The following is a 12,129-nucleotide window of genomic DNA, read 5'->3' as shown; positions in this document are numbered from 1 at the left end:
GGACATGCTTTAGCGGTGAACATAGAATCATAGAATCACAGAATGGTTTGAGTTGGAAAGGGCCTTAAGATCATCCAGTTCCAACCCCCCTGCCATGGGCAGGGACACCTCACACTAAACCATATCACCCAAGGCTTCGTCCAACCTGGCCTTGAACACTGCCAGGGATGGAGCATTCACAACCTCCCTGGGCAACCCATTCCAGTACCTCACCACCCTTACAGTAAAGAATTTCTTCCTTATATCCAGTCTAAAACTATGCTGTTTAAGTTTCAATCCGTTACCCCTTGTCCTATCACTACAGTCCCTAATGAACAGTCCCTCACCAGCATCCCTGTAGGCTCCCTTCAGACACTGGAAGCTGCTCTGAGGCCTTCACGCAGCCTTCTCTTCTCCAGGCTGAACAGCCCCAACTTTCTCAGTGCTGGGTTAACAGTTGGACTTGATCTTCAAGGTCACACAGCTTAACATGGGACAATCCATCCAAGCCCACCAGTAATGATCCCCATCTTAGATGAGAAGATAGAATGGTCTTCCTAAAACCAACCAATGCTGAGTGCCCATTTCAGCACAGAAAAGGGTTTGCACTGGTGGTTGAGGACTGCATAACCCATCCTTCCCAAGGAGCTGTGGTTTAGATCTGAAGCCTGCTGCATTAATCTCAGATTGATGGTTGTCTTTGAGCACAAAGCTGTTCTGCAGCCTGCACCAACAGGGACGTGGACATAAATATGCTCATGCCAAGCAACAAGAAGCATTTATACAGTGCTGTAAAACAATGTCATTGCCTTCACATTGGGAACCCTGGCCAAGAAAAGCAGCACGGCCAAGACAGGAGAAAAGGATTGAGAGAAGGAGGAAGGAAACAACTGAGCAAAAATGCCCCCAGATTAGGACAAAAATGCTTTGGGGTGGGGGGAAAAGCTGAGTCCTTGTTGTACCTAAAGCAGTGGGTATGGAGGAGGTGGGGTTTATAGGACTAGGAGAGATAGGAAATCAAGCAGAATTCACAGCCCGAAAGCAGGCTGGCTTTTGTTTTGAGCCAAGCAGAGGAATTCCCTGCATGTGAAACCCCCCCCACTGCCGACAGGGAATCCCTTCTGCCTGACTCACAGCCACCCTGATGCAAGTGCCAAGGAGGAGAGATGCTACAAGGAGCGTTTGTCAGGGTTTCTATTGCAGACAGGCACTGCCACCATCTAGCGTGATGCTGAAATGCTCCTCGTCCCCTCCTGGCTCAGCTTTGGAGAGGTCCCAGACATGCCTGGAAGGAGAGCAACACAGCAATAAAACACCTAGAGATGGACCAAAGAGCATAGGATGGATGTGGAACAAGAGACCTGAAATGAGGAGGAGAGCAGCACTAAGACAAGCAGCCCTGCTCCTCCCACCAACTACACACCATGAAATGAAATAAAATTAAAAGAAAATAAATTAAAAGAAAATAAAAATAAAATAAATTTAAGTTAAATTAGAAAGAAAAGAGATTATTAAAAATTAAAATAAATTCAAAATAACATTAGAAATAAAATGAATCAGAAATAAAGTAAAATGAAATAAAATAAAGTATAAAACAAAATAAAAATAATAAAAAATAAAATGAAATTAAATAAAAAATAAAATAAATATAAAAACATAAGACAACATAAAATAAAATAAAAATAGTAAAATTAAATAAAATGAAATAAAATTAAATATAAAGCAAAGCTGGATTCTTACCAGGTTAAATCTGGGCATATGGAGGAGGTAAGAAGCACTGCCCTAAGACACAGCAACAACTCCATTAAAACCCCTCATCTTGTGGGGGGGGGGGATGCCAAGCATCCCCCAGATTCAAAGCAGGTGTCCCTGCCCATGGCAAGGGGTTGGAACTGGATGACCTTAAGGTCCTTTCCAACCCAACTCATTCTATGCTTCAATGATTCTGTGACATACCTCACATCTTACCCTCTAGGTGTGTACATTCTATATAATCAGAGAGATTTTACTGTTCTTAGATCCTGGCTCAGTATCATCCATGTATTGTTCAAAGGCACAGCCATCTGGCTACTGTCTGGCTGGTAAAGCACCTCAGGAAAAGCAGCAAACTCCTCTTTCCAACCTGCTTAATTCTGGCATTACCTCAAATATATCTAAAACAGTGACTACTACATGATTGCAATAAAGGGGGTTTTAAGGCATTTTGTCAGAAACCCAAGTTCTTTGGAAAACGTACTTTATTGCAAAGCCTCTTTATAAAGCTCTGCTTTATACCATCTTGCAGAAGTGAACATAGTGATATAAAAGTGGTGGAGGGATGAGTAGGAGAAAGGGATTGAGAAGGCTCATTTTGCTCAGCCCATCACTTTGGTTGCTCCATGCATGTTCCATCCCTGGCGGTGTTCAAGGCCACGTTGGACACAGCCTTGGGTACCATGGTCTAGTGTGAGGTGTTCCTGTCCATGGCAGGGGGTTGGAACTGGACCAAGTTTCTTAAGGACCTTAAGGTCCTTTCCAACCCAAACCATTCTGTGATTCTATGAAGCATTTATGGGCATCATTTCCATGACATTCAATGATGTTACTGCTCCGTGAGACTGGTTTAAACCCAGCACATTGGTTTGGCCTGTTCCAAGGTGTGTTTTAAGTTTAAAGTGGATGGTGACCATCACCGCATCATGTGTACTGCCAAGCAGAGATGTGACACAGCCATGCTGGCCACTGCCCTGCTGTCCATTGGTTGAGATGGCAGCATGCCTGGCTGTTGGATGTGTTGGTCTTTGCCAGGGACAATAAGGTCAAGCTTTGAGACAGACTAAGCCAAATTAAACCTAAAAACAGCATGTTAGCCCAAGGAAGCTGCTTTGTGATTCAGAAGAACTGGGGATGTTCCCCAATGCCACCAAGCAAAAGCCATTCTGTCTACCCCCTTCACTCTATGCAATGACAATGGCAAATAGTCTTCAAACAAGCAGTGTCAGTCTCTGACTCTGCATTATGAGTTATTTGGGGAAAGAAAGCATGTGCACTGTGGAAGGGCACTGAAACCAGAGAACAAAATGCACGTGCTGCTTGGGTTGTCACAACTAAAGGCTGTGAGAGACAAGCTTTGATCTTCGCAGCTTGAAGAATCAATACTAATAGCATGGTCTATAGCTCTTCAAGATGGTCTTCAAGTCTTCAGGACTGGTTTCTCCAGCCCTGTCATCCGTGTATGCAGAAGGAGTATCCTGAAGGGCAAACCCTACACTACTTCACTCTCCATCTGCTTCATTTCCTTCTCAGTTACGGGAAGAAGTTGCAGGCAAGTCCATGATGACCATGACACGATGTCCATGATGTCCTGTACCAAAGTCTCACAGCTACAGGACAGAATAAACCATGCTTTCTTAAACTGCTTCTCCAGACTAAGAAACCATCCAGGCAGAAGAGAGGTGCAGCCATAGAAGATAGCTGCTAACCACTTCTGCTAAAAGAGAAAGAACATCTACACCTCCATAACTGTCCACTGTGAAGTTTTGCTTTATTCAAGTCCTTCCTTTGACATTTACAATCAAATTTACACTTTGTTGGGTTTCTATGGACAGAAATGACATCAGTCAAGCCTATGTGCAGTCCTGCTGAAGGATGAGCCCAGGACACAACCAGCTCAGGTCAAAGGCTGGCCAGCCATGGGTAAAAGCAAACACTGCAAATGACAAGCCAAGAAAATGCAGTGCCTGAAGCATCCCCTGTTCTAAGGGAATAAGATTTAAAAGCATAGGAGTCCTGCTAAGGAAAACCCTGCAGCTCAGAAATGGGGAGGACAAAGGTTTTCCCTGGGAAATCATGCCAGCTTCAAACCTTAGGCTATAATCCCCCAAGGGGAATGCAGCAGGCAATGGGTTTGGTTTGTGAGCAGGAATCCTTTCACAACCCAAACATCCATCAAATGAGGATGAAATTCATTTCCTGCAGGGGATAAAACACCACTGGGATGGAAGAGGGCAGAGCCATTCTCCAGCTGCAGGGGCAAGAGACCATGAGTTTCCCACTTGCCTTTCCCATTGCCATGCAAATGTAACACCATGGGTTCAGTAACACAAGGGGTGAGCAGGAGGAGAGCTGGCAAATCCAACCAACTTTGTGCTATTTTCCATGCTAAGCTCATTGCATTTGGTCCTTGATGTCCAATTCAGCAGGACTTTGATTTATTCCTCTTTCTTCATCATCTTTTCCAGCTTGGGATCAGGAAACAACGTGAAATCAGTTTTAGAGACACCTCTACCATCACCAGCACACTTGAAAACTTATGCAAACCACTTCTTCCACCCCAAAACAACCATCTATAGGACTGCCATTAACTTCAGCATATTAACAACCCCTAAAGGTGCTCATGAATCCCAACCATTAAGATCCAAGTATAACAGAGAAATCCAGGGCAGATTCTGCCACACATACATCCTAACATCCAGGTTAAAATCCCTCCTTGCTCCTACATGCTTTCCATTCAAACTAACTAACCCTAATACCCAATCTACCCGTTTACATCTGTTAAGTCCTTCCTCACTGTTGATCTTTAATCCCTGCCCACTTCTAACTGCCAGCATCTGTCTCCAAGCAAATATCAACCAGGAAGAAAGGAGTTAGTAATGATATTCCTGGACTGACAGCATGGATAAAGCTTTATTCCTTCTTCCCCACTCAACTGCAACTCCAGGTGCTCCAGCCCCTGATCATCCTCGTGGCCTCCTCTGGACTTGCTCCAACAGCTCCATGTGCTTTTTATGTTGAGGACACCAGAACTGCACACCATGCTCCAAGTGAGATCTCACGAGAGCAGAGGGGCAGGATCACTCCTTTGACCACCTATTAAAGATGGGGACCATCAGCATGTTTTTTACATGTTTACAGTAAAATGTCTTTGGACGACCAAGAATTGCACATAGAATTGGTAGATAAAGAAAAAGGTTATAGTTACCCCAGAGACTTTTGGTTTATTTTCTTTTGAAATTCTATGAAGTTCCCAGCCTTCCCTCAAATATTTCATTAAAACACTCATTTATTCCAATAGTGTCTTCTGGTTTTGCTACTTATATAAATAAATGCACAAGTACTTAACTTCCCTGGAATACTGAGATTACAGCAAAGCATTTATTATAATGTTAAAAGTGCCAGAAGGGATAGGGCAGAGGTTTTCAAAACAAACACTTTCAAAGTTAATTCGGGGATGAAATTTAATCCCCTTGGCAATTTCTTTTGCTATAAAGCATGTTGTTCATTATTCTTTAATATGTTTTCTTATGTTTAGGTTTATTAATTCATTAAATCACTGCTATGATCTCGAAGAACTGGATGTAAACCAGAGAATATCCTCCAAGTTTAGCATAGCTGGACTAAAGAAATATAACTATGGTGTTTGGATGTCTTGCACAATAGCAAAGGAACAATATGAAGCAATTCCTTTGTAGATGCCACACAAAACTTTTGGGGCTTGTCTAGTGGGAGAGATCATCTTATGATGTTTTCATATCGTTTTCATCTAGGCTGTGTCCTACCCTTTATTTCAGGCCAGTGAATGACAGATTAAATATGAGTCCTGGTCATCTACTTCTGCACCATCATAAATTCAAGATAATATGACAGAACCCAAGACTTACAAGCCAAAGTCAATCATTAAGACCCTCAGAAGCTTTTTACACAACATTTGACAAGCCATTTTATTGCTTAGTCCTGTATAAAATACAGGCAAGAGCACTTTAGTCCAGGTGGTAACCTGGGAGTAACATCTGTGGACCCATCTGTGCATGGCAGATAAAAGTTGGTACAGAAGGTCGCACTTTAAGTCCTTCCTTCTACTCATTTGACAGGACTCCATCCCAAAATCATGCCTTGGTTCTGTTACTGAATGTGATCAAGACCTGACCCAATCCTTTCAGTTTAAAAGGCTTTAACTTTAGAAAAGCCCACGCCTAGTACTGCAGAGTAGCTTTGAATCTCCTAAAAGATTAAAAACTGTTGTTCTTGCTTCATCTGGCTACTTTTAACTCCTTCTAACACTATACTAAGGACATTTAAGTACACAGCTGAGGCCCTCATTGCTCCAGTGAAGAATAGTTGCCACAACCAGGCTTAGACCACCTTCTAGACCATTTGGACACCACCACATGCTGCAATGGCCAAGGGTTTCAGTGTCCCTTTAACAAAGCACTGCAAGTACTGGAAGGCACTTAAGACATCAATGCACAAACAAAGCAGTGTTTCCCAGTATAGCAAAATGATTAATCAACAGCTTAATGGTAATTAACCTTAGGGGGACTCCTTGTGTACTGAAGAGTCTGTTATGTGCTCCAACACTCTACAGTGCGAAGATGTGAAGGTGGCAATGGATTCCTTCCCATGGTTTGCCATCAGACCCAGAGCTGCAGTGAGACCATGTGGTTGTTAGGCCACTGTGTTGGTTCATCCGATGAGTTTCATCTACAGAATCCCAGACTGGTTTGGGTTGGAAGGGACTTTAAAGCTCATCCAAGTCCAACTCCCTGCCATGGGCAGGGACATCTTCCGCTAGAGTAGCTTCCTCAAGGCCCTGTCCAATCCGGCCAACATCTACCCCAGCTTCAGCCACTAGACCTGGGTCTCCACTAGAGTTCTTGCCATCCCCATCCCACCAAAGAGATCACAACTGGAGTGAGCAACTCCCTCTTATGCAGCACTTGAGCTCTGCAACTTTGCCAACATGGAGGCAACAATGAACCCTATGATGAGTTTTTTAAGGATAAATCACTTTCCAAAACTTCTAGGAAAACAGCAAAACAGCACTACAGAGGACACAATCATAGAATCATAGAATGGTTTGGACTGGAAAGGACCTGAAGATAATCTAGTTCCAACTTCATGTCATGGGCAGAGACACAACACACTAAACCATGTCATGGGCAGAGACACAACACACTAAACCATGTCACCCAAGAAGGATGACAACTGCTAAGACAAGACAGAGACAGCACTGCCAACATTTATATGTGACTTTCTCCCCAAGAACTTGTTGGAGCTCCACAGAGGCAGGTAGAGAGGGGAGAGAAAAGAAAATTATAGATCCAATTCCTGGAATAACGCTGGAACAAACCATTTAACAATTGCTAAATACTGAAGTGATCATTAGGTGATATATACCCACTGAACACTGCCAAGAACGACTTGTACGGACCAATCTAATTTCATCCTGCAACAAGATAACCAGCCTAGCAGACAAGGAGAAAGATGCACATGTGATACATCTTGAGTACAACACTGGCCAGTGTCCCACTGAGTAACTTCATAAGCAACTGAAGGAAGAATGGACTAAATGAAGTGAAAATAAGCACGGACACAGTGGCTGTTTAAGTGCACCTAGAAGCACTGCACCTCCAGATATATGGAATTACCCTTACCCTTTCAACTGGCATTTGAGGCACGGGTACAAAGAAGCCCTAAGAAGCAGTGAATGCTCCATCCCTGGCAATGTTCAAGGCCAGCTTGGACAGAGCCTTGGGTGACATGGTTTAGCGTGAGGTGTCCTGCCCATGGCAGGGGTTGGAACTGGATGAGCTTTAAGGTCCTTTCTAACCCAACCCGTTCTACGATTCTATGATTTAATGTCCAGTGCACAGCAAGGTTAATAGAAAGAGTGTTAAAGATTTCCTGGCTTGTAGCATTTTAATTCAAGCTCTTTGAATTCCCTGACCTCTGAGCCTCTTCGTGTATACAGCAGGTCTTGTTCATTTCCCCTACAGAAAGATGGTTTGGGGAAGACAGGTTGAACACGGTAGCCTGTGCACATTGCACATACCAAAATCATAAGACATCAGGTTTTAATTCCTACTGCTGTAGTGACTGATCTCTGTTTGTTTTAGACATGTTGAATTACTTTAAAGGAATATATTTTTTTAAGTAATTTCAATCTTTTCCATTTCTCAAGTTAGAATATAAAAGTCAAAAATAAAATACCCAACAAATTCCTACTATCTGCTTTATAACTTCTTGATATAACACCAATACACAGCTGAAGCCTAGAGATGCTCCTACATGGAAAAAGAGGAACACAGAACCACAGAATGGTTTGAATTGGAAAAGACCTTAAGATCATCCAGTTCCAACCCCTGCCATGGGAAGGGACACCTCACACTAAACCATGTCACCCAAGGCTCCGTCCAGTCTGGCCTTGAACAGAGCCAGGGATGGAGCATTTACCACTTCTCTGGACAACCTGCTCATTCAGGTTTACATGGATTTGGGAGAGCAAAACAAGGACATGAAACACAGATGCTGCTGGAGAAGGTCACAACTCACCACTGCAAAGCAGGGACATGGCTTACACCTCTACTTGCCACTCCACACTGCTCTTTAGTGGCTATGGGATGACACTGTCAGCCCCCAGAACTGCTATATTCCATGTCATCCTGGTGGTCTCCATGCAACACACCTTAGGGTGCTCCCTAACTACAGAACATTTGAGTTTTGGTGAGTGCAATCTCTTTTTCCTCCCAACAATTTCAAATAGGGAAATACTAACAATAACTATAATGAGAATGGTGATGATAACAATAATAATAATAGTGATAGTAGTAATAGTAGTACACTTGCTCCCCTCACCCCCAGCCAAGACTCTGGATACCCAGCAACACCACCAAAAGCAGAACCAGTGCTGTCTGACACTCAGAAATCCCAGACAAACCAAACTCCCCCCAAAACTGCTTCCTGGATTCCTCCAAAAACTGCAAACGGAGCCCATGGATCTCTCTCATTAGGCTGGTCAACAAGGTCAACCAGCACTCAGACCATTCAGTGATGGGCTCTAAGTTTATCTATCATCATGCCAGCCCAGGGCCAAGAGAAGAACCTTCATGTAATTCATCTTTGTCCATCCTGGGGAGCGCATTCAGATTGAGCATGGAGGAAATGCAGCCAATATGGACAGATGGGTATGAGGACAGAGGATACCCTTTTGCTAGCACCACCTTTTATTAAACAAACCAACCCACAAACCCCTTGCATCTTCGCTTTCTTATATGAAATTAAAGGTTTCTGAAATCAAGCCCCCAGTGGTTCTGTTTTCCCCCATCCTACTTGGATGCACAACCACTTGCTGTGACAAGTCTCCAGCTCCTTGCATGAGCTGGGGCTGTCAAAACCTCTTTGGTTTTTGCTTGTGACTTCCATGCCAATTTACTACCAAAAGGCTATTGAGCAGTGCCACCCCCATCACCTTTATTGTTGCATCTGTTGGATGCCTGAATATTACTGCTGGACCATACACTACCATTGGACAGGGATGATGGCATCTGGTATATTTATTTACTAGATAAAAAGAAGAGGTTTAAAGCACATATAGAACGTGTCCATCAAGGTTCAGCCCTGCTGTGAGCAGATATACATACACTGATGGGAAGGCCACGCTCTTTTGTTCCAGCCATACCATGATCTAATACAGTCTTAGTGAGCCAGTCATCCGTCATTCAAAAGCAGGAGGTAGACAATTAGTGTTGCATTACCCTCTCCTGACACTTAATTAATGCCAATACTTAGGGATACTACAACAACAGACATCCAGCATATGTTACTCAGTCCCCCATGGGGAAGGGGCATGGAAATCAATGCTGGTTCACATGATCATTTCTGATTGAGCCACACATAAAGGAGACAGGTTGCTTCAAGCTGCCCTTGCCAATGCAATCAGGCTTCTTCCCTTGCAATTCATGCCATAGGGATGCCAAGCCAAGAGACCCAACTTAGTATTTAGCAAGTCCCCAACCAATTTTGGCACCCAGCAGAACCATGGAGATGTGTCCATCACAATTGCTACCCAAGATGATGTGTGCATGCATGAAGGGGAAGCCAGAACTCAACTCCAAGACATAAACCTACACATTAACAGGCTCCAGTCGGCAGCCAGCAGACCATGGACTCAGGAAAGCTGTTTCCACACCAACTGCTTTTACAATCCACTGATGGTGACTTCAGCATCCCATCAGTAACTGCCAAACACTGGGCAAGCTGGGCACAATGAGGTATCTCTTCAAATATTGACAGACCGTATGTGTCTTGAATTATTCTATGCATTTGCATTAAAAATAGTGGTCTTTTCACACAGCACAATAAGTATTCATGTTTTTTTAACCTAAACTACAATGCACAGAGATTCATCATTTGTCTGGTCTACGCTTCAATTTTCTTTCCTTATGGTTCTTTCATTGTGGCCAAGTATCTCATTCTTCCTCGCTTTTATGTCTTTCATTTTGCCTTGCAGAATAGCCTAAAAAAATCTCTATTTACAGCTTCACAAACAACTCACACTTAGTTCAATACCTTCTCCCTGTTCAAAGGAGAAAAGTCATAATTACAACCAAACTTGTAGGAAAACAGGAAACCAAGAGAAAACTATGGTTTATATATATATATATATATATCCATCCAGGGGCAACAGCTATTTGCAAAACAATTAAATGTTTCTTGAAGAACATTTGCAACCCTCAAAACTTGAAAATTACATCAGGTTGCATTAGTGAACAGCCCAGCTGAAATCAAAGGCAATTGAAGAGAGGGGTGATGTTCTTCCCTGGTGCAAAGAGGTAACACAGACCTTTATTGCATTATAAGATCACATTCTTGATGCATCTGCAGAGGTCTGAACTCCCAGTTCACTGCAATGCAAGCCAGACCCAGGACCAAAATCAAATGCAAGGATATGCTCCAGCTATCAAGGCTTCCTGAAAGCCAGACTACATTAACCCAGATCCAGCCCCACAGCAGTTGTCCATCTGGATCAGGATGTGGAGCACATCTGCGCAGCTGGAGCTGTGGTTTCATCTGCCCATTCCCATGTGGACTGGCCTCTAACAGCAGCTCTAAAGTGGTCAGGATGAGACCTACTTTAAACCCCCATACACAAGCCAGCTCCACATCAACAGGGACAACCATTGTGATACCCAGTGTTCTGTTGCCAAAGAACACCTCCTACAACTTGCCTTTGTCAAGAAGGGGACACAGTAGAGTCAACACCTTCAACACACATAAGCAGGAGGTTATAACCATTACCTGTGCTCCATGTTATGACAGTTGCATTATGAATTTGCTTTTATGAAGCACAGCTTTGACTTGCACATTTGGAACTGTTTCAGGTGCACAAGTTGACACCTGGATGCTTTTCTCTTTCTACTTTGGCATTACTGGAGTCCTTTGGGGCAAAGTGGGAACAGGTACAGAAAGCACATCTGGTTTGTGCTTAAAAATAGAATCCAGAGTCATTTGCAAGGCACTTTTTATGGTTTCAGAATTGCCTGAGAAAGCTTTGACCCTGCTGCCACATGTGAACAAATTTCCCACATTCAAACAGCATCCACAGCAGCTAAATTATCCTCTGTGCTGCCCTTTGCACATCTTCCCCTTTACTCCCATTGTCTGCAATGAGCAGAGCAGCCCTTTGGACAAACTTCTTGCAAAGGTGATGGATAGATGAGGAAAGTCATGAGCAGGGCTCGAGAACATGCTACATAGTCCCCCAAAACACCTCCAAAGTCCTCATCATTGCTGCTCTTCCATGTTGTAGCCTGAAGTCCTGAGCACGTTAAGATGTGATGCCTTATCATATAAGTATCATGCAAATTGAACCTAACAGAAGTTGGGTTTTCACCTTTGAAAATCAGTATCAGAACTGACCCTGTGAGCCAGTGTGGTATTTATACATCAGCCACATTGAACATGAGCAAGTAAAACCACAGTCCCACCGGGAGACAAGTAGAATACATTACAGGAAGGGATCAATACCTTACCGAGAGGTTGATAGCCTTGTCTTGAAGGGCCTCCAAATGGATTCCTGCTCCCAAATCCACTCCCATCAATGGATCCATAAGACATTTTCTAGATAGCAAGGTGCAGGATTATACTTCAAACCTAAGACAACAGGAAAAGATACAACACTTAAAAGTCAGTTCAACACCAGTATTCCAAGAAAAAAGGAAAAAATAAAGCTAAATGAAATAAATACAGGACTATCTCCAAACTTGAGGATGCCCACTGCACTAAAATCCAGTTTTCCTAGATAACAGCAGATATAAGGGGCAACCAAGTCATTTGACCTCCCTGTGCCTTATCTTCTCCAGTGATAAAGGACAACTATGCATCTGTTTCAGC

At 43.3% G+C, this 12,129-nt stretch overlaps 1 protein-coding gene across 2 annotated transcripts in view; it reads right to left on the bottom strand.

Moving 5' to 3' along the window:
* TSNARE1 (t-SNARE domain containing 1) overlaps nt 1-11,890 on the bottom strand; it is a 380,410-nt gene extending 368,520 nt beyond the window's left edge. For both annotated transcript variants that reach the window (XM_034063960.1, XM_034063963.1), the window contains exon 1: nt 11,769-11,890. In XM_034063960.1, the coding sequence (XP_033919851.1) occupies nt 11,769-11,853 (85 nt within the window). In that variant the 5' untranslated portion in view covers nt 11,854-11,890. The remainder of the gene's footprint in view (nt 1-11,768) is intronic.
* Between the last annotated feature and the right edge of the window lie 239 nt (nt 11,891-12,129).

The sequence above is a fragment of the Melopsittacus undulatus genome, chromosome 1 (assembly GCF_012275295.1).
Source record: "Melopsittacus undulatus isolate bMelUnd1 chromosome 1, bMelUnd1.mat.Z, whole genome shotgun sequence".
NCBI classification, from domain to species: Eukaryota; Metazoa; Chordata; class Aves; order Psittaciformes; family Psittaculidae; genus Melopsittacus; species Melopsittacus undulatus.
This window is presented reverse-complemented; position numbering and strand designations above follow the sequence as displayed.